Source organism: Lissotriton vulgaris, unplaced genomic scaffold (assembly GCF_964263255.1).
Source record: "Lissotriton vulgaris unplaced genomic scaffold, aLisVul1.2 SCAFFOLD_1518, whole genome shotgun sequence".
NCBI lineage: Eukaryota > Metazoa > Chordata > Amphibia > Caudata > Salamandridae > Lissotriton > Lissotriton vulgaris.
Window position 1 is genome coordinate 110702 of NW_028244322.1, and position 19613 is coordinate 130314.

The window sequence follows — 19613 nt, forward strand, 5'->3', positions numbered from 1 at the left end:
GCTTCCTGGGGCTGGTCAGCTTGCTGTCCACCAGATGCTGTCTTAGCTCGGGAAGACACTTCTCGAGTAGGTGTTCCTTGAGTATGAGGTCATATAGTCCCTCATAGTCTCCTACTTCGCTGCCTCTTACCCAACCCTCCAGGGCCTTCCTGGAGTAGTCCAAGAAATCTACCCAGTTTTGTGTGCCCAGCTTGTAGCTGCCCCGGAACTTTTGTCTATATTTCTCAGGGGTCAACCCAAACTTCTTGAGCAGCGCTAATTTCATAGCCGGATAATAGGTCTGTTCACTCATGTCAAGGGCCAACAAAGTATCCCTGCCAGTGGGGGGCATGTATTTGTATAACCCACCTCCCCAGTGGACTTCCAGAATCCCATGGGCCCTCAGCGAGACCTCGTAGGCGGCTAACCATTTAGCAATGTCGTCGCTGGGTACATAACAAGCCATAATGTCTTTTGGTAGGTACGGTCTAGGTTCTCGGGTGTTGGTTTGGTTATCGCTGCCACCATTCTCTGGTTTGGGGGTACGTAAGTTTAGGGCTTGCAAATCCATCTCCTTGATGGTCCGCTCATGCTCCAACCTCTTTTCCTCCCTCACCATGTCCATCCTGGCTAGTTCTATTCTCATCCTCCTCTCCTCCCTCCTGTCTTCTAACTCGGCGTCGGTCAGGCCCCTCTCTGACACACTACTGCCCACTCTAGAAGGTGTTCTAGGACCTGTTACAAGGTTCTCCCCTCCCGCCTGGTACAGTGTTGTGGTCTCCAGGACAGTGTCCTTGTCACTCTCTTCAGGATCTACCTCCTCCCCGGAATGAGTCTCTACCCATGCCCGAATACTGGTCAGCAGCTCAACTTTCCTGGCGCCTTTCTTGAAAAACACCCCCTGCTGCTGACACCATTCCTTCAATTGAGGCACAGTATAATTGTCTAGCTCTTCCACATTTATCTCCATTCTTGTTTGAAGTATAAAATGCTACACAGGAGAAATCCACAGAGTGACCTGAGGTCAACCTCCACCCACCGCCAGAAGTCAATTTAGAAAAACCAAAAATGTAAATTAGGAGGGCCGCAGGGAGAAAACTCCAGGTGGGGTCTCGTGGTTGTCACTGCGTTACTAATAAGTAAGTGTAAGTACAGATCCGCTATCCCACCGCTGAAACACCAATTATGTTGGACCTAGATTACCCAAGCCTACATATGGTAGCTTGGCACAGTAGTGGTCTACAGCTAACTCCAAGCGTTGGCTAAGTACTTACAATTCTTACCCACAGTAACACAGTGATGAACCACCAAAATAAAGACACAACACCTCTGTTTGGAAAAATACCGTTACCTTTTATAAAAATAATATGCTCTTCTTGTTATGCTTTTTAGTCAGGGATAAAAGACAATCAAATTACACATCTACATGAGATTCAAATTACACTTCAATATTTTTCCTGCTCAGAATTTGAGACTCAAAGGTACATTTAGGTTCTGTAGTTATTTAGGACACAAGACACTTCACTAATAATTTTACAGGAAGGCAAAATACAGTCTGGCAGAATAATATGTTTTTAAAATCATATTTGCAGGTACATTACCCCACAGCTTTTAAGCACTGCTCAGCCCAACAGAATGACCTGGTTGTAGAACCTCACAGCATTACCCACCAGTAATGTGACTAGAAGGAAAGACACAATAATATTAGCAAGGTACACCTAACTGGTAGAGGATCTACTCCCTCCGCTACAAAAGCTCTGTAAGGGCTTTAGCCCAGGAACCCTGTGGCTCCCTTTACCACTTTCACCTCTCTCCCTCTTACACAGTTATTGGATCGGTTTTACTCTTTATTGGCCAGTTCACTAGCTTGTTTTTTTCCTTCAATTAGGCTTTTCACTGTTCAGTTACTTGCTGGGGTTATTTCCCCACTGTCTGGCTCCTTCGGCATTCAACACTGCCGTCTCCCGCTTCCCCCTCCACTACCCGGCTTACTTGTGGGGCTTGAGGAGCTTCTCTGATCCAGGCGCGCTCCCACGGTGTAGCGCTGGGCTGAAGGGACCGGGTTGGTAGTCAGCGCGTTGCACTGACTCGGGTGGCTGGGGCGGTGTGCGCTTCTCTCTGTCCGTTGTGCCCCCGCTTTCCAGCGCTGGGCGGTGGGGGGGGGGGCCTCGCTGCCGATCGGCGCCTTCGCTCCTTGCTCCCCTGGTGTGAGGCTGTCCCGCCGGTTCTCCTCACCTTCTGTCGTGATGAGTCGACACCTCACTGGGCATGCGCGACGCTCTCCTGTACTCCGCCTCCCACGTCGCTCTGCTCCTTGGCGCCTGCGCGAACCTCGCCTCCCGAGGTAGACGCTGCTCTCCTGGGCCTGCTCGAACCTAGGCCCCTCCTGCCTCACGAAAGCGTCTAGGTGCTGGACATGCGCGGACGCGCCTCCTCCTTCACTTGACACGGCCGGTGCCCCCGGGGTCCCGATGCCGGTCGGAGCAGCGCCGCTGCTTCCCTTCAGTCCCTCCTCACTTTGGCCTCACAGGAAGGATGTCCCCACACGGCGCCTTCGCTTCTCAGGTCGCCAGGGTGCCACAGACACTCGCCTCCACTCCAGCTACTCCACGAACTCGGTAAGCACAGCGCTGGGAGTTGACATGCAGGAATACCCCCAATTAAGGGTGTTCTGAGTGGTTTTACTGGGGCTCTGAGATAAAAGGGTTTTCTGCCTCCAGTAACTCGATTTCCTTGTCAGAAGTTGTTGTCTTTGGGAGAGGGATCGGTCAGAGGCTATAGGGGGAACAATCTTCTGAAGTAACTGTCAGCCTCAGTGACAAACTAGCCGCTCTCAGTGTGTCCACCTCCTCTCACCACTGCCTCACTCCTCTACTCTGGTCAGCACAAAATGGCTGCTGGTCACTGGCCTTATATAGGGTGGCCTGAGACCTGCAGAAGTCTCTAGCAGATTCCAGAAGGTTCCCTAATGTTATCCTATGGACCTATCCTCCAGTAGTGTCCGTTATGACAGTTGGTGGACACCATTTTAGGTCTCTGGAGATCTCTAAAGTTTCAAGGGGGTGACTAGGCCTCACAAGTGATGAGGGAAAAATGGCGTCATCGCCAAGGAACACCTAGCCCCCTGACAGCATAAAAAACTCCTGATGGACACATGTAAAAATAAAAATAGAAACTCTGGGAGGCTAAGGGGGACAAAAATAAATCATGGTGGTTAGAGTCTTCCCAGAAGCAGACAGGTCTAACAGTGGCCCAGTGTTTGGGTCAATTTTTATCGTAGCTTCCACTGGGTCAGAATTTATTGGTTTGCTAAATAACTCCCAATCTTGTCCCCATTAATAGGAAATAACATGTGATTTTTTACGCTTAATGCACCAACATCTTTCTGCCCTGGAAACTATCAGGCATTTTTCACTTGACAAATTTCACCAAGTTTTACCTGCCGAAATGTATTGGAGGGGAAACTATGAAAGTTCAGTGTTAGCCACCAACCTCCTAATTGTGATATTTGACTAACTTGACTTACTACACAATGCACATATAGCTCCAGGGGATTAAGTTATAGTAACAAGCCCAATTGTTAATCATCCTTTTTTTTATTGTTTCTCTAAAGCAGTCGCTTTACCGGAATACTCCACTATACTGATTAACACCATACCCCTTCGGCCACTGAAAGTGACAGTGGCTGACTCATTCAAGTGTATTGCATGATTTTATTCAGTTTATTTGTTTGGACTAGTGTTTTCAAAACATTTTGTTTTATTTTGTCACATAACTTAAGCTATGTCAAAGTTGTATCTTGGAACTCATAGACTCTGTTAAAAATGGCATGCCCTACCCCCAGTATTGTCCTTTCCCCAAATCAGCACACAGAGCACTGAAATTGCCCCTTTTCAATACAATAGTGGTTTTAGCTAATTTATTCCAAAATTGTGCTTTAAATGCACATTTGCTTTAATCTTTTTCAAAATGGTTCACAGGGAACCTCCAATCAAAACCTTACTATGAGGAAGGCTCCCTTTCTGAAATTCAGATCAGGTATTATATTTGACTTTTTGCACTGCCAGTTGAAGATGTGGGTGGAGCTAATAGAGTAAGTGGGTGGAGCCAGTGGAGGGAGTTGGTGGAGCCAGAAAAAAGTGGGTGTGGCCGCCGACAAACATTTGAACCCCTGCACTTCATATTTTACAAATTAAGCACTGTACATAGGCATAGTGTGGGATTCATGGGAGTGAGAGTAAAAAGTGTATTCCTTGGCCTGATGATGGAGTAGGCGCCAGGAGTCAGAGGGCCAAAGAGGTAGTCCAGTAGACCAGTTCATGCGTAAGATGCACAGAAGGGTTGCTCGAGTCAAGCTGCGGGGCCATGACAGAGTTGAAACCGCCACCCAAAAGGGTGGGATCGGGGAGGGATTGGAGTGGTAGCAGGGCGAGAGCTTGTAATGTAGGTGGTGTTAGATTTTACTGCATAACGTCCACTCAGCCAGCTGGGACACTACCCTGCCTTGGCCTCTGATGGAACCACCTGCATAGGGTTGTAGAGGAAAAAACATCAGGGGGCTGCTTTATCAACAGTTTGCATTGACGCAAGCTAGAAGTGATACAAACTGGTGTAAAATTGTAAATTTGCCCTAGGAGTAACATACTAATGCACTTCTTTGCATGATGGGGGCTTTCCATGGGAGGTACATGAGCATTCTCACACTATCTACTAAGAATGGTAGATAGGCCATGCACTAAAAAATGACGCCTCCACAAGGCAGTCGCTAACAAGGAGAAATGTTTTTTATTCATCTTACTTTCGCATAATACAGGTGTGTTGCACTGTACAGCACATATGTAATGTGGCAAATACTTTAGAGTCTGTCTAATCATAGTATTTTCTCCAGGAAAGATACCCTCACAATGCAAAGCCTATGCTAGATGTCAGACACACCTTTGCACTAGGTGCAAAGGTATGTGCATGGTACTAGGCAACCATGGCTGAGGACTAGAACAAGAGTGCCGTATCTTATATATGGGGGTGCCCTGCGCTCTCTAGTGGGACAACCTTGGGAACAGCACTCTAAATTAGTAAATCTCAGCCAAGTTCACTAATGGAGATATCTGACTTGGGTTGTAAGTTAACCACAAATGTATTGACCTGCTGCAAAGTAGTGCCTTGCACAACATTGTTAAGACAAGCATGCATAGTGGAGTATAGATTGAACATTCTAACACCACATCCACTACCTTGAAGATATTGTACAAACTCATATCTTGCACTCGAGGTGGCTGCAGGTTGATATTTTTTAGTTGATATTTTCTATCAAGCTGGATTTTCTACTTATCTGCCTCTTGCTTATTTGCTTTTCCTTTTGACCTGAAGATTTGGCACTGAAAGGAACAGCTACACAAAGCACCCAGTATCCAGACCAGAATCCAGACCTTGGGCTGCCATCAAACCCACTCAACACCAAGCGCAATGGGAACTACTATGGAAAGTACTGCTCTGCCACCAACGGGGACATGAATCCATGGTGGAGACTGGACTTAGGACAAAGACAGCCAATTGGATCTGTTGTTGTGGTAAATAGAGCCGACTGCTGCCCTGAGCGACTCGGAGGTGCTGAAGTTCGGGTCGGAGACAATGAGAACAACAACAACCCTGTGTAAGTTCTGCTAATTGTGCATTTGACTGCAGTGAACAGAGGGAAGCTTGATATTGCAGAATCTTTACCAACAGTGTTTAGCATAACCTTGTTGCTCAGTAGGTACTCAATATACCTCTCCTCTTTGATTGGCTGATTTGTGATGCAAGCCTCATAGATCTTCCTCAAGCTTCATAATACATTGTCACAAACTCCATCTTTGCCTTTGCACCTTACGTTTGATACTCATGGGTGGGCTAGCATGAAAATCGGTAAGCCTAACTCTGTTCTTCTGGTTGTGTCTCTGGCTCTACAGGTGCGGCACCATCACTGACCTTAGTCCCGGATCTGTTACTACGCTCTGCTGCAAAGGGATGGTGGGCCGCTATGTCAGTGTCGTTATCACAGGCCGCAATGAATACCTCACGCTGTGTGGAGTGGAAGTATACGGTGTTGTGCCGCAACAACAGCCAAGTGTGTGCTGGTAGTGAGGAGAAGTGGGAGGGGGGTAATACTTGCTTTTATGGAAAAAGAAGCATTTATTTACAGCTACCACCACAAAATTAAATACAACATTCACAAACAATACACAGTTAGCTGATGTCGAGGCTCTAGTGCTTCATAGGCAGATCTCTGATTCCCACTTCCCTCAAGCTAGAGGTAATGGGTATTCTCTATTTAGGTTATCCCCACTACTAGTCCGAGTCCCACTCTAACACAGGATTAAAATCATCAGTGTTCCAGCGCGAAAGCACTATCTGGCAAGCAAGTTCCCCTGAGGCTGACTGGCCCAACATTAGTCTTACGTGCACCAGCAGGATCAGGGTGATCGAAGTTTCTGAGCATATCCCCTGCCACAGCACTCTGAGCATAACCCCTCCACAGGCACAGGAGCAGCATCTGTCTCTGGTAAGTGTTTCACCCACAGCCCGACAGGCTTCAGTCGGTTGTCCCGAGTTCCTCACATGCGGTTGTGCAGCAGCATTGGCAGTGGGGTTCTCATTGCTCCTCAAAGCTGGGTAAGTTCTGAGCTCCCTGTAGGTAGCAGGGGTGGTGTAAAGGTCCCCGCGCAAGTTGTCAGTCAAGGTGCAGGCCCACTAGTGATACCACACTTGTCACTTGCCTCTTTTGACGATCTCGACCAGATCACATTTGTTTTGCTTGGTCCAGTTGTCCCCCTCTGGAATTCAGAGTAATTGTCACTCCACTGTACACAAGAGCCATCCAGATTGGCACAGCGGATCTCCTCATGGTGGCCCTATCTGGCATACGAGGTCACCGACCTCGCACTGCACATGGGCGATAACCTATTCAGTGCAGTAGCGTTCATGTTTCACTTTATGGCAGTCCTCCTCTGGCATTTGAGTGTTGCTGAATGTACCAGCACATGGGCAAGAACCAGAACAGTGCAGTAGCTGTCTCCTCACACCTTGCTAGTGGGATCCACCAAAACACACAATGAATGCATCCAATCAAGGGAGATCTATCGCAATCACATAGGTTTGATCACAAACCCAACTTTTCTGATCCACAACAAAACCTTTGTTTTAAGGACGAGAACCTAAACCCTCCCCTAGGTGGTATGCTTCATCACAGGGCTCCTCCTCACACCTTACCCAATGGTTGGCGGTGTGGGCTACAACTCCCTTTCGGGGAGGAGCTCTTACAGATTATTCAGAGACTGTATGTAAGCTATTGGATGTGGGTAGTAATAGCAGAGTGGGGTGTGAACACTGTGAAGATTAAAAACCTTTGGTGGATGAACAAATTATTTTTTAAGTCTCCCGAAGGAGTATGCTGAAAATGATTAGAGTGATATGACCCAGTTGTGATACTCAGGCCAACATGTTTATATCATTCTCATACCCTACTATCATGTGTGTTGCATCCATCAGGACCAAACAAGTTGGTCAAACAAGTTGGATATCACTCTGCAGAAACATCTGTGTAGAAAAAAAAACAATAAGATTATGAAAAAGATCATACAACCAGTGGACTATTTCAAATGTAAATATGTTCACTGCTGTTGTAAACTGCAAACGTCGGGTTTTCAGGCCTTAACTCCTAGTCCCACAGATAGTGTGCTTACAGGGTCAAACTGGTCTGCTGTACTGCCGAAAGAATCTCCCTGGGGCACGGAGACCTTTACCATGATTTCACAGTAGGCCACACTGCCTCTAATGCTCTCATTTTCCTTACGGGGCACATTAGTCTTGGCAAGCAGGCAGCCGCTGGTGCTCTAGGTTCCAGGGCAGATGGTCTTGGATTTCCTGTGTAATATCTCCTGACCCAGCTGGAAGAATAGCAGGCCTTGGCCTCTAATGGAACTATCTGCATAGGGTCGTAGAAGGTAAAACTTCAAGCTTGCGAATGGAACCATCTGCATACAGTTGTACAGACTAAAACAAAAAGTTTCAGCTTTATTGACACTTTGCACTGGAGCAAGCCAGAGGAATTGACTCAAAATGGTGCAGAGGGTTGATAAACGTATTACTTTCTAGTGCAAAACTGGAAATTTGCCCTAGAAGGAACGTAATAATCGGTTGTGGGTGGAGTACATGGAGTGACACTCTGCGGAGTCCCATGGAGTTAAAAATAAACTCTGCTCCGCTCCACCGTAGTTCTACCAACAATTTTAAAAAAGACAAAAAACCCACTTACCTGCTCTCTGGCGTCTGTGGGCCGCCCTCCACCTTGCTGCGGTGTCTCATCCTTGCCAACATCCTCCTCCTCGGTGCCGGTTGCAAACCCCTACGTTTTACTTCTTTGGTGGACTGTGCATCCATAGTCAACCCAAGAAGTAAAACATATGGGTTTGCAGCAAGGACGGCGGTGAGGAGAGAAACCACGGCAAGGAGGAGGGCTGCCTGCAGACACCAGAGCAGGTAAGTGGGTTTTGTGTCTTTTTATGGGCTGCGAGCGGGAGCTTAGGGGTGTACTCGGCTCTGCTATGGAGCCGGAGTTTTGCCTCAACTCCACGTTCCCAACGGAGCGCAGAGTTGGTAAAACTCTGCTAACTCCGCTGACAGAGCGGAGTACGATGCCCGGGCTTAATAATGATGCACCTCTTCGCATAAAGGAACTGTTCCATGAATTGTACATAGCGTTCTCACACTATCTAGTAACAAAGGTAGACAGGTCCATGCACTAAAAAATAATGCCTTCTCGAGGCAGGGGCTAACAAGGAGAAATGCTATTTATTTGTCTAACTTTTCACATATTGCATGTGTCTTGCACTGTACAGTACACAAATATAATGTGGAGAACGTTTTAGAGTCTGTCTAAGCATAGTATTTTGTACAGAAAGGGTATCATGGCAGTGCAAAGCATATGCTAGACATCACACATACATTATTGCATTATGTGCAAATGTATATGCATGGCACTAGGGAGCCAGAGCTGAGCACGTGAACTTCACTGCCATATCTTAGTACATATGGTGGGGCTCTGCACTCTCTAGCAGGACAACATTGGTAGCTGCGCTATAAATTTGTAAATCTTCACCAAGTTCATCCAGGGAGCTATCGGACTTGGGTTGTAAGCAGCCGCAGCTGCTACAGGTAAGAGCGGTAGGGCCCAGTGGGGGAGGGGGGGTTCGAGAGATGACCATGAGGGAAAATTAATCATTTATTTAATTTTCCCTAGTGGTGATCCCTTGAATTTCCCCCACTCCCCCCCCCACCCTCACACGGCACCACCACCCACTGCTCTTACCTGCCGCAGCTGGTTGTATGTAAACCACAAATATATTGACCTGATGCAAAATAGTGACTTGCAAACATTGTCAAGGAAAGCACGCATAGTGGAGTATAGATTTATTATTCTAACACCACATCCACTACTTTGAAGATATTGTACAAACTCAAATCTTTCACTCAATGTTGCTGCAGGTTGATATTTTTGAGTTGGAATTTTGTATCACGCTAGTTTTTTAACCTATCTTCTACTCATTTGCTTTTCTTTTTTGTCTGAAGATTTGGCACTGAAAGGAACAGCAACACAAAGCAGCCAGTATCCATACCTCGGGCTGCCATCATACCCACTCAACACCAAGCGCAATGGGAACTACTTTGGAAAGTACTGCTCTTCTACCAACGGGGACATGAATCCATGGTGGAGAGTGGACTTAGGACAAAGTCAGCCAATTGGATCTATTGTGGTGGTGAACAGAGCCGACTGCTGCCCTCAGCGACTCAGAGGTGCTGAAGTTCGGGTCGGAGACAGCAATAACAACAACAACCCTGTGTAAGTTCTGTTAATTGTGCATTTGACTACAGTGAGCCAAGGGGAGCCTGATATTGGAGACACTTTTACAACAGTGTTTAGCATAACCTTGTTGCTCAGCAGGAACTCAATATATACCTCTCCTCTTTGATTGTCTGATTTGTGATGCAACCCTTAGTAGATCTTCCTCAAGCTTCATAATACATTGTTTCAAACTCTATCTTTGCCTTTGCACCTTATGTATGATACTCATGGGTGGGCTTGCATGAAAACCGGTCAGCCTAACTTTGTTCTTCTGGTTGTGTCTCTGGTTCTACAGGTGCGGCACCATCACTGACCTTAGTCCCGGATCCGTAACTACGCTCTGCTGCAAAGGGATGGTGGGCCGCTACGTCAGTGTCGTCATCAAAGGCCGCAAGGAATACCTCACCCTGTGTGGAGTGGAAGTATACGGTGTTGTGTCGACACAGCTGCCAAGTGTGTGCTGGTATTGAGGAGAAGTGGGGGGGGGGAATACTTGCTTTTACGAAAAAAAGAAGCATTTATTTACAGCTACCACCACAAAATTAAATACAACATTCACAAACAATACACAGTCAGCTGATGCCAGGGCTCTAGTGTTTCATAGGTAGATCCCTGAGTCCCACTTCCCTCAAGCTTGCGATAGTGGACATTCCCTATTTAGGTTATGCTCCCCTACTATTCCGAGACCCACTCTGACTCAGTATTAAAATCATAAGTGTTCCAGTGCCAAATCACTATCTGGCAAGCTGGTTCCCATAGGGCTGACTGGCCCAAAATCAGTCCTATGTGCACCAGCAGCATCATATTGACCAGAATCTCTGAGCATACCCCGCCACAGCACTCTGAGCATACCCTCTCCACAGGCGCTGGAGCAGCATCTGTTTCTGGTAAGTATTTCACCTGTGGCCGACCAGCTCCAGTCGGTTGTCCTCGCGGTCCTCACATGCGGTTGTGCAGCAGCAGTGGTCGTGGGGTTCTCATTACTCCTCCAAAGTGTGTAAATTCCCACTTCCTATAGGTAATGGGGGTGATGCGAAGGTTCTGGCGCTAGTTGTCAGTCAAGGTGCAGGCCCGCTAGTGTTACCACAGCTGCAGTTTGCCTCTGTTGACGATCTCAACCAGATCACACTTCTTACTTGGTCCCGGTTCTCCCCTCTGGCATTCAGAGTCACCACCTCTACACTGTACACAAGCTCCATCTAGATAGGCACAGCGGTTTTCCTTACAGTGGTCCCTCCTGGCATAATGACCCAGCAGCTTGCCACTATACATGGGCTACAGCACACTTGGCACAACAATCCTCTTCATGGTGACCCTATCTGACGTATGAGGTCACCGACATCGCACTGCATATGGGCGATAACTCATTCCATGCAGCGGCGTTCACCATTCACTTTATAGCAATGCTCCTCTTACATGCGAGGGTTGCCGAATTTACCTGCACGTGGGTAACGGCCCGGTCAGTGCAGCAACTGTTTCCTTGCACCTTGCTAGGGGGATCCACCAAAACACACAACAAATTCTTCATTAAGTCTCCTCAAGGAGTATACTAAAACTTATTAGGGTGATATGACTACAACCCAGTGATGATACTCAGGCCAACATGTTTATGCCATTCACATACCCCACTAACGTGTGAGGCATCATCAGGACCAAAATGTTGGATATTACTCTGCAGAAAAATCCGTGGAGATTAAAACAATAATATTTTGAAAAAGATCCTACAACCAGTGGACTATTTCAAATGTGAATATGTTCGCCTCTGTGGCAAACTGAAAAAGTCAGGTTTTCAGGCCTCAAATCACAGTCTCAGAGATAGTGTGCTTACAGGGCCAAACTGGTCTTCCGAAAGAATCTGGCTGGAGCAAGCTGACCCTTACCAGGATTCCCCACCGGACCTCACTCCCTCCAACACTCTCCTCTTCCTTAAAGGGCACATTGGTCTTGGCAAGCAGGCAGGCACTGGTGCTCTATATTCAAGGGCAGATGAGTTTTGGATTTCCTGGGTACTTCCCCTTACACATTAGGGCCTCTAATGAAATTAACTGTATAGGGTTGTGCAGGGTAAAACGTCAAGCTTGCAAATGAAACCATCTGAATACAGTTGTACAGACTATAACATCAAGATTTAGCTTTATCAACACTTTGCACTGGCGATAGCCAGAAGAATTGATGCAAACTGGTGCAAAGTGTTGACAACACTTTACTTTACCGTGCAAAACTTAAAATGTGCCCTAGAAGTAACATAACTGAACACTACTTTGCATGAAGCAGGCATTCCATGATTGGTACATGAGCGTTCTTACACTATCTACTAACAAAGATAGATAGGGCCATGCACTAAACAATATGCCTCCTCGAGGACGGTGATCACAAGGAGAAATGCTTTTTATTCGTCTAACGTTTCACATATTGCATGTGTGTTGCACTGGACAGCACGCATATAACGTGGGAAACGCTTTTAAGTCTGTCTAAGCATATTATTTTCTAGAGGAAACGTACCCTTGCAGGGCAAAGCATATGCTAGACATCACAGATATATCATTGCACTAGCTGCAAAGGTCTGTGCATGGCACTAGGCAGGCAGTGCTAAGGACGAGAACAGCAGTGCCATATTTTAGTACATATGGTGGTGCCCTGTGCTCTCTAGAATGACAACTTTGGTCGCTGTGCTAAAAATCAGTAAATCTTCACCAAGTTCACTAATGGAGCTATCTGACTTGGGTTGTTAAGTTAACCACAAAAATATTAAACTTCTGCAAAATAGTGACTTGAACCACACTGTCAAGGGAAGCATGCATAGTGCAGTATTAATTTACTATTCTAACACCACATCCACTACCTTGAGGATATTGTACAAACTAAAACCTTGCACTCAATGTTGCTGCAGGTTGATATTTTGTATCACGCTAGTTTTTCAACCTATCTTCTACTTACCCATCTGCTTTTCTTTTTTTACCTGAAGATTTGGCACTGGAAGGAACAGCTTCACAAAGCAGCCAGTATCCATACCTCGGGCTGCCATCATACCCACTCAACAACAACCGCAATGGGAACTACTTTGAAAAGTACTGCTCTGCCACCAACGGGGACATGAATCCATGGTGGAAAGTGGACTTAGGACAAAGACAGTCAATTGGAACTGTTGTGGTGGTGAACAGAGCCGACTGCTGCCCTGAACGACTCAGAGATGCTGAAGTTCGGATCGGAGACAACACAAACAACAACAACCCTGTGTAAGTTCTGCTAATTGTGCATTTGACTGCAGTGAACAGAGGGGAGCTTGATATTGGAGACGCTTTTACCACAGTGTTTAGCATAACCGTGCTGTTCAGTATCTACTCAATATACCTCTCCTCTTTGATGGGCTGATTTGTGATGCAACCCTTAGTAGATCTTCCTCAAGCTTCATAATACATTGTTTCAAACTCCATCTTTGCCTATGCATCTTATGTATGATACTGATGGGTGGGCTTGCATGAAAACCGGTCAGCCTAACTTTGTTCTTCTGGTTGTGTCTCTGGTTGTACAGGTGTGGCACCATCACTGACCTTAGTCCCGGATCTATTACTACGCTCTGCTGCAAAGGGATGGTGGGCCGCTATGTCAGTGTCGTCATCACAGGCCGCCAGGAATACCTCACCCTGTGCGGAGTGGAAGTATACGGTGTTCTGCCACCACAGCAGCCAAGTGGGTACAAGTAGTGAGGAGAAGTGGGGGGGGGGAATACTTGCTTTTATGAAAAAATAAGTTTTTATTTATGGCTACAACCCCAAAATTAAATACAACATTCACAAACAATGTACACAGTCGATGAGGTCAGGGCTCTAGTGTTTCATAGGCGGATCCCTAAGTCCCACTTCCCTCAAGCTAGTGGCGATGGTCCTTCTCTATTTGGGTGATGCCCCACTACTAGTCAGAGACCCATTTCGACTCTGTATTAAAATCAAAAGTGTTTAACCGGTAAAGCTCTATATGAGAAGGAAGTTCCCCAGGGGCCAACTAGCCAGAGATCAGGCTTAAGTGGAATCACCAGTATCGGAACACACTGCTATTTCAACTTTTTCAACACTATTCCCCTTTTTGCCCTTATTAGAAATAATCTTATTGTGGCAAACTACGTCCTCCTTTAGCTCATCTATTTCTAATGAGGACTCTATTAATACACATGGGTGAGCACCTTTTTTACCCAATGGCGCGGAAGGTAAAGGATGCGCTTCACAGATATCAACAGACCCACTATTGTTATTGTTTTTTCTTTGTTGTTTTTGAGACTGATTTTGTTGATACTTAAAGAAAAAGCTCTTAATGGATGGCTGAATAACATGAGTGACATGTGGCAAATTCTTACAGTCTTTGTCTTGAGGTGGTGGGGGCAACCACCAATTGGGCCTGCTCATTTGAATGCTCCTCTTTAAAGACTGATGTGGCTGCCTCAGCTGGCTCAGTTGTATGCTCAGTTGTATCCCTTAAAGGAGCACAAACACCAGGATATTCTTAATTTTCTTCACCTGGCTTGGTTTGGGTCTCATCGACCACAGACTCCTCAGGCTTTTGTGGTTTTGTTATGTTTAGGCAGAGCCCCACGTTGACGGCCTGATCTCATATCCACAGATCACAGACCAAGGTTTGTATTATGTCAAAAGAAAAGAAGAAAAAAGGAAATGAACGGGCACACGATCTTTGCTTAAACTTTGATCAGCCCAACCCTCTCTTTATATATTGAAGCAGCCCACGATTTTCAGCCGTGATTTTGGGGTTAATTAAACATTAGAACCCAACAGTGACAGGGCACGTATGATCACAATTCACAATTCACAGACCAGGGGTGCTTTAACGACTCTACACGGCTTTGTGCCTGCCTGAGAGCCTAATAAGCCTCAGGCTAATGCAATATGTGGTGATATGTGGCAATACATGATGCAAACTGTTCCCAGGGGACACTGACCGACGCAGGGTCCAACACAGGGTCGAACACAGGGTAAGACACAAGTTCGCAGGGCACACTTGGACACTTGGTCGTGGCCTCCTCTCCACTGCACCGCACTTCTCCTTTCTTTCCTGAGCGTACCCCCCCTGCGGTTGCACGCTGACTCACAGCCTTCCCCCTCAAAGGGCCTCACCCCTCGCTGCTCCTCGCAACAACCCACAACAACTCACAGCAAGGGAAGTTTCTCCCCCACCGCACCGCGTCACACTCCTCGTGGCTCACCGCTGGACAGTGTTTGGACTGAGGTTGAACTGTCCCCCGGCACACACCGGCTCCTCTCCTCTCCGCACACCACGCCTCAGGATCTTCAACAATTGAGGCTATTCCGCACACCATGCTCGCGCTTCACCAGGGACCCGCTATGGACCGACACCGCCCCCCAACTTGTCTGCTCGCTTCCTGAGTGCCCAGCCCACAATCGCCGATACCACCAAATCCTCCGAGCTGAGGCGAGGCAATGGCAATGGGGTAGGCACAGCGACCAGCAGCCGTCGGGGGTTGGCGGGTGGGGTGTCGCAGGTAGCTGTAAGCCCGCGGTCCGGTGAATCAGTCGGTGAGTTGGGTGATGCGACGGTCTTGCGGGAGTGGGAGCTGGAATATTCGCCAGCCCTGTGGCGGGAGCTCGCAACCTCGGCGGCTTAACGGCACGGCGGCACGGCGGAAAGTACGTGACTCCTCCACCTCAGAACGTCCAGGGCGACTGGTTCCTCAGCATTTTTTGTCTCATTCCTCTTGAGCCAGCGGCCCGGTCCCCCACAAAGACATTTGAGGCGTGCGGGGGATGCTGAGCGCAGACTGGTCCCTTCGGATTCCTGGCCACTGGCAGGGCGCAGGGCGTGGCCCAGGCTCACCTGTGTGTCTGCTGCTTTCTTCAAGGTCTGATGATGCAGGGAGGGCTTCTCAAAACCTGTTATCTCGCTTCCCTGACAGATACTGAAATGCCATTGTGGTCCTGTTTTCGGACTATTGATGCATAATCGTTCTGCACAATGCAACAATGCGCTGCACTGGCAACGGCTGCGCACATATATTACCACGCGCTACAGGGCTGTTTCATCGTCCTTCGGAACAAACTGATTCTCCAAGTGTACCCCCTCAACAAGGCGCTGGAGCAGCAGCTTCTCTGGTAAGTATTTCACCTGTTAATGTTAATGTTAACAATTTGTTGAAGCGCAAACAGCTGCCCCAGCAACGGAGCGTCCCGGCGCTGAACCTAAACAGTACCTGAGGGGAGGGGGAAAGTCACAGAAGATTTTAGATGACGGAGAAGAGGTGGGTTTTTAGTTCCTTTCGAAAGGTAGTCAGGTTGGTCAGGGTACGGATATGCAGAGGTAGGGAGTTCCAAAGTTTTGCCCCTAAAACCTTGAAAGAGCGGCCGCCCATTCTGCAGGCTCCCAACAGGCTGCAGTTGGTTGTCCTCAAGTTCCTCACATGTGGTTGTGCAGCAGCCACGGAGTTCTCATTGCTCCTCTAATTTGTGTAAGTCCACTCTTTCTATCGGTAGTGGTGCAAAGGTCCTCGCGCTAGTTGTCAGTCAAGGTGTAGGTCCCCTAGCATCACCACAGCTGCCTCTCGTTTCTGATGATGATCTCGACCAGGTCACACTTCTTGCTTGGTCCTAGTTGCCCCCTCTGGCATACAGGGTCAGCGTCTTCACGGTACACATGCTCCATCAAGATTAGCACAGCGAGTCTCCTCACGGTAGCCCCTCCTGGCATATGGATCCACCAGCTTACATCCGTAAAGGGGCTATGGCCCCCTCAACATGGCAATACTCTTCATGGTAGCCCTATGTGGCATCGCACTGCACTTGGGCAAGAACCAATCAGTGCAGCAACGTTCACAGTTCATTCATGGCAGCCCTCTTCTGCCACACTAGGGTTGACGACTTTCCCTGCATAAAGGCAACGACCTGATCGGTGTATGAGTCGTCCCCTCACACCTTGCTAAGGGGATCCACCAAAATACACATTGAATACATCCAGTCAATGAGGACCTATCACATAGGTTTAATCAGAAACCCACGTTTTCTGATCCACAACATAATTTGCCCCTAGATGGCATTCTTCATCATTGGGCTCCTCCTCACATCTTTATCCAATGGTTGGGGCTTAGGGGCTACAACTCACACTCAGGGAGGAGCTCTTAAAAATTATTTTCATACCCTATTTTTGCTATCAGATGTGGTTGAGATTAGCAGAACGTGGACTAGACAGTACAAAGATTAAAAATACCTCTTTATGGAGTAAACATTTTATTAGTCTCCCCTAGGAGTATACTAAAAATGATTAGGGTGATATGGCTTCAACCCAGTTGTGATACTCAGGTCGCCATCTTTATGCTATTCTCATACCCTACTGATGTGTGTGTGGCATTCATCAGGACCAAAAAAGTTGGTTATCACGCTGCAGATTAGCTTGTGAAGAAAAAAAACAATAATATTATGAAAACATCATGCAGCTAGTGGACCATTTCAAATGTAAATATTTTCAACACTGTTGTAACCTGCAAAAGTCAAGTCTTTAGGCCTCAACGCACAGTCGCCCAGGTAGTGTGCATACAGGGTCGAACTGGTTTGCTGTACTGCTGAAAGAATCTGCCTGGGGCAAGGAGACCCACCAGCATTCCCCACTGGAACTCACTCACTCTAACGCTCTCCTCTTTCTTAAGAGGCACATTGCTCTTGGCAAGAAGGCAGGCAGTGGTGCTTTGAGTTTCAGGGCTGGTGGTCTTGCATTTCCTGGGTAAGCTACTGGGAGACTAACAGGCCTTAGCCTGTAATGGAATTAACTGAGTTTTAGAGGGTAAAGCTTCAACTTGCTAATGGAACCATCTCCATACAGTTGTACAGGCTAGAAGATCAAGGGGCAGCTCTAACAAAGCTTGGCATAATCCAGAAGAAGTTACGCAAACTGATACAAACTGTTGATAAACTTTTTACTTTCAAATGAAAAATTTGAATTTGTCCCTAGAAGTAACATAATAGTGCACTTCTTTGCATGAAGAGGGCATTCCATGAGTGGTATGTGAGTGTTCCTATACTATCTACTAAGAATGGTAGACAGGGCTAAGCACTAAAAAAGCACACCTCCTGGAAGGAGGCGCTAACGAGAACTTTTTTTATTCACCTAACTTTTCAAATATTGCAGGTGTGTTGCATTATACAGCACACATATAATGAAGGAAACGCTTAAAAGTTTTTGTACAGGAAGGGTACCCTTGCAGTGCAAAACGTATGCTTCACATCACAAATACACCTTCACACTAGGTGCAAAGGAATGTGCGTGGCACTAGGCAGCCAGGGCTGAGCACAAGAACTGCAGTGCCATATCTTAGTATATATGGCAGTGCCCTGCACTCTCTAGCAAGACAACTTTGGCGGCTGTGCTGCATTGTGCTATAAATCGGTAAATCTCAACAAACTGACTTGGGTTGTAGGTTAACCAGAAATAAATTGACCAGTTGTGAAAAATTAACTTGCACAACATTGTCAAGACAGGAATGCATAGTGAAGTATAGTACTATTCCAACACCACATCCACATCCACTACCATGATGATATTGTGCAAACTGATATCTTGCATTCGATGTTGCTTCAGGTCGACATTTTTGAGTTGATATTTTGTATCAAGCTAGTTTTTGGACTTTTATTTTACTTTCCCTTTTGACTTTTCTTTTTTTACCTAAAGATTTGGCACTGGAAGGAACAGCTTCACAAAGCAGCCAGTATCCATCCCTCGGGCTGCCGTCATACCCACTCAACAACAACCGCAATGGGAACTACTATGAAAAGTACTGCTCTGCCACCAACGGGGACATGAATCCATGGTGGAGAGTGGACTTAGGGCAAAGTCAGCCAATTGGAACTGTTGTGGTGGTGAACAGAGCCGACTGCTGCCCTGAGCGACTCAGAGGTGCTGAAGTTCGGATCGGAGACAACACAAACAACAACAACCCTGTGTAAGTTCTGCTAATTGTGCACTTGACTGCTGTGAGTCAAGGGGAGCCTGATATTGGAGAAGCTTTTCCAACAGTGTTTAGAATAAGCTTGTTGATCAGTAGTTACTCAATATACCTCTCCTCTTTGATTGGCTGATTTGTGATGTAACTCTTAATAGATCTTCCTCAAGCTTCATAATACATTGCTCCAAACTCCATCTTTGCCTTCGCTCCTTATGCACGATACTGGTGGGTGGGTTTCAAAGACAACAGCTCAGCCTAACTCTGTTCTTCTGGTTGTGTCTCTGGTTGTACAGGTGTGGCACCATCACTGACCTTAGTGCCGGATCTGTTACTGTGCTCTGCTGCAAAGGGATGGTGGGCCGCTATGTCAGTGTCGTCATCAAAGGCCGCAAGGAATACCTCACCCTGTGTGGAGTGGAAGTATACAGTGTTCTTCCACCACAGCAGCCAAGTGTGTGCTGTTTGTGAGGAGGGGTGCTCACTCACATCCATGGTCATGTGTCAAATATGGGATATCTTTTACCCATTTCCTCAGATGGTACTGTTACATCACTGTCACTTCTCATGTAAATTTTGCTAGGTAACATTTGGAGCAGTGGTACTTACTGAATGACAATATGGGTTAGGGACTTATTTACTCAAACGAGAACTGCAATAAGGATTTTTAAGAAAGAGACATTTGTGCAAAGGCTTTCATTGAACCATGAGATGCTAATGGATATACAACTATAATAAGAATCTTTTGACAGGTGGCTTTCTTCCGCTCCCTCTGTTAAAAGGCACTGTGTGTGAGTTTTTTAACCT

General features: G+C 46.9%; 1 protein-coding gene across 1 annotated transcript in view; it reads left to right on the plus strand.

Moving 5' to 3' along the window:
* LOC147667608 (uncharacterized) overlaps positions 1-19277 on the plus strand; it is a 48246-nt gene extending 28969 nt beyond the window's left edge. The window contains exons 2-10 of the mRNA XM_086948790.1: positions 5347-5629; positions 5925-6092; positions 8164-8171; positions 9583-9853; positions 10152-10309; positions 12822-13092; positions 13389-13546; positions 18536-18806; positions 19103-19277. Of these exons, the coding sequence (XP_086804916.1) occupies positions 5347-5629; positions 5925-6092; positions 8164-8171; positions 9583-9853; positions 10152-10309; positions 12822-13092; positions 13389-13546; positions 18536-18806; positions 19103-19277 (1763 nt within the window). The remainder of the gene's footprint in view (positions 1-5346; positions 5630-5924; positions 6093-8163; positions 8172-9582; positions 9854-10151; positions 10310-12821; positions 13093-13388; positions 13547-18535; positions 18807-19102) is intronic.
* Positions 19278-19613: the final 336 nt, after the last annotated feature.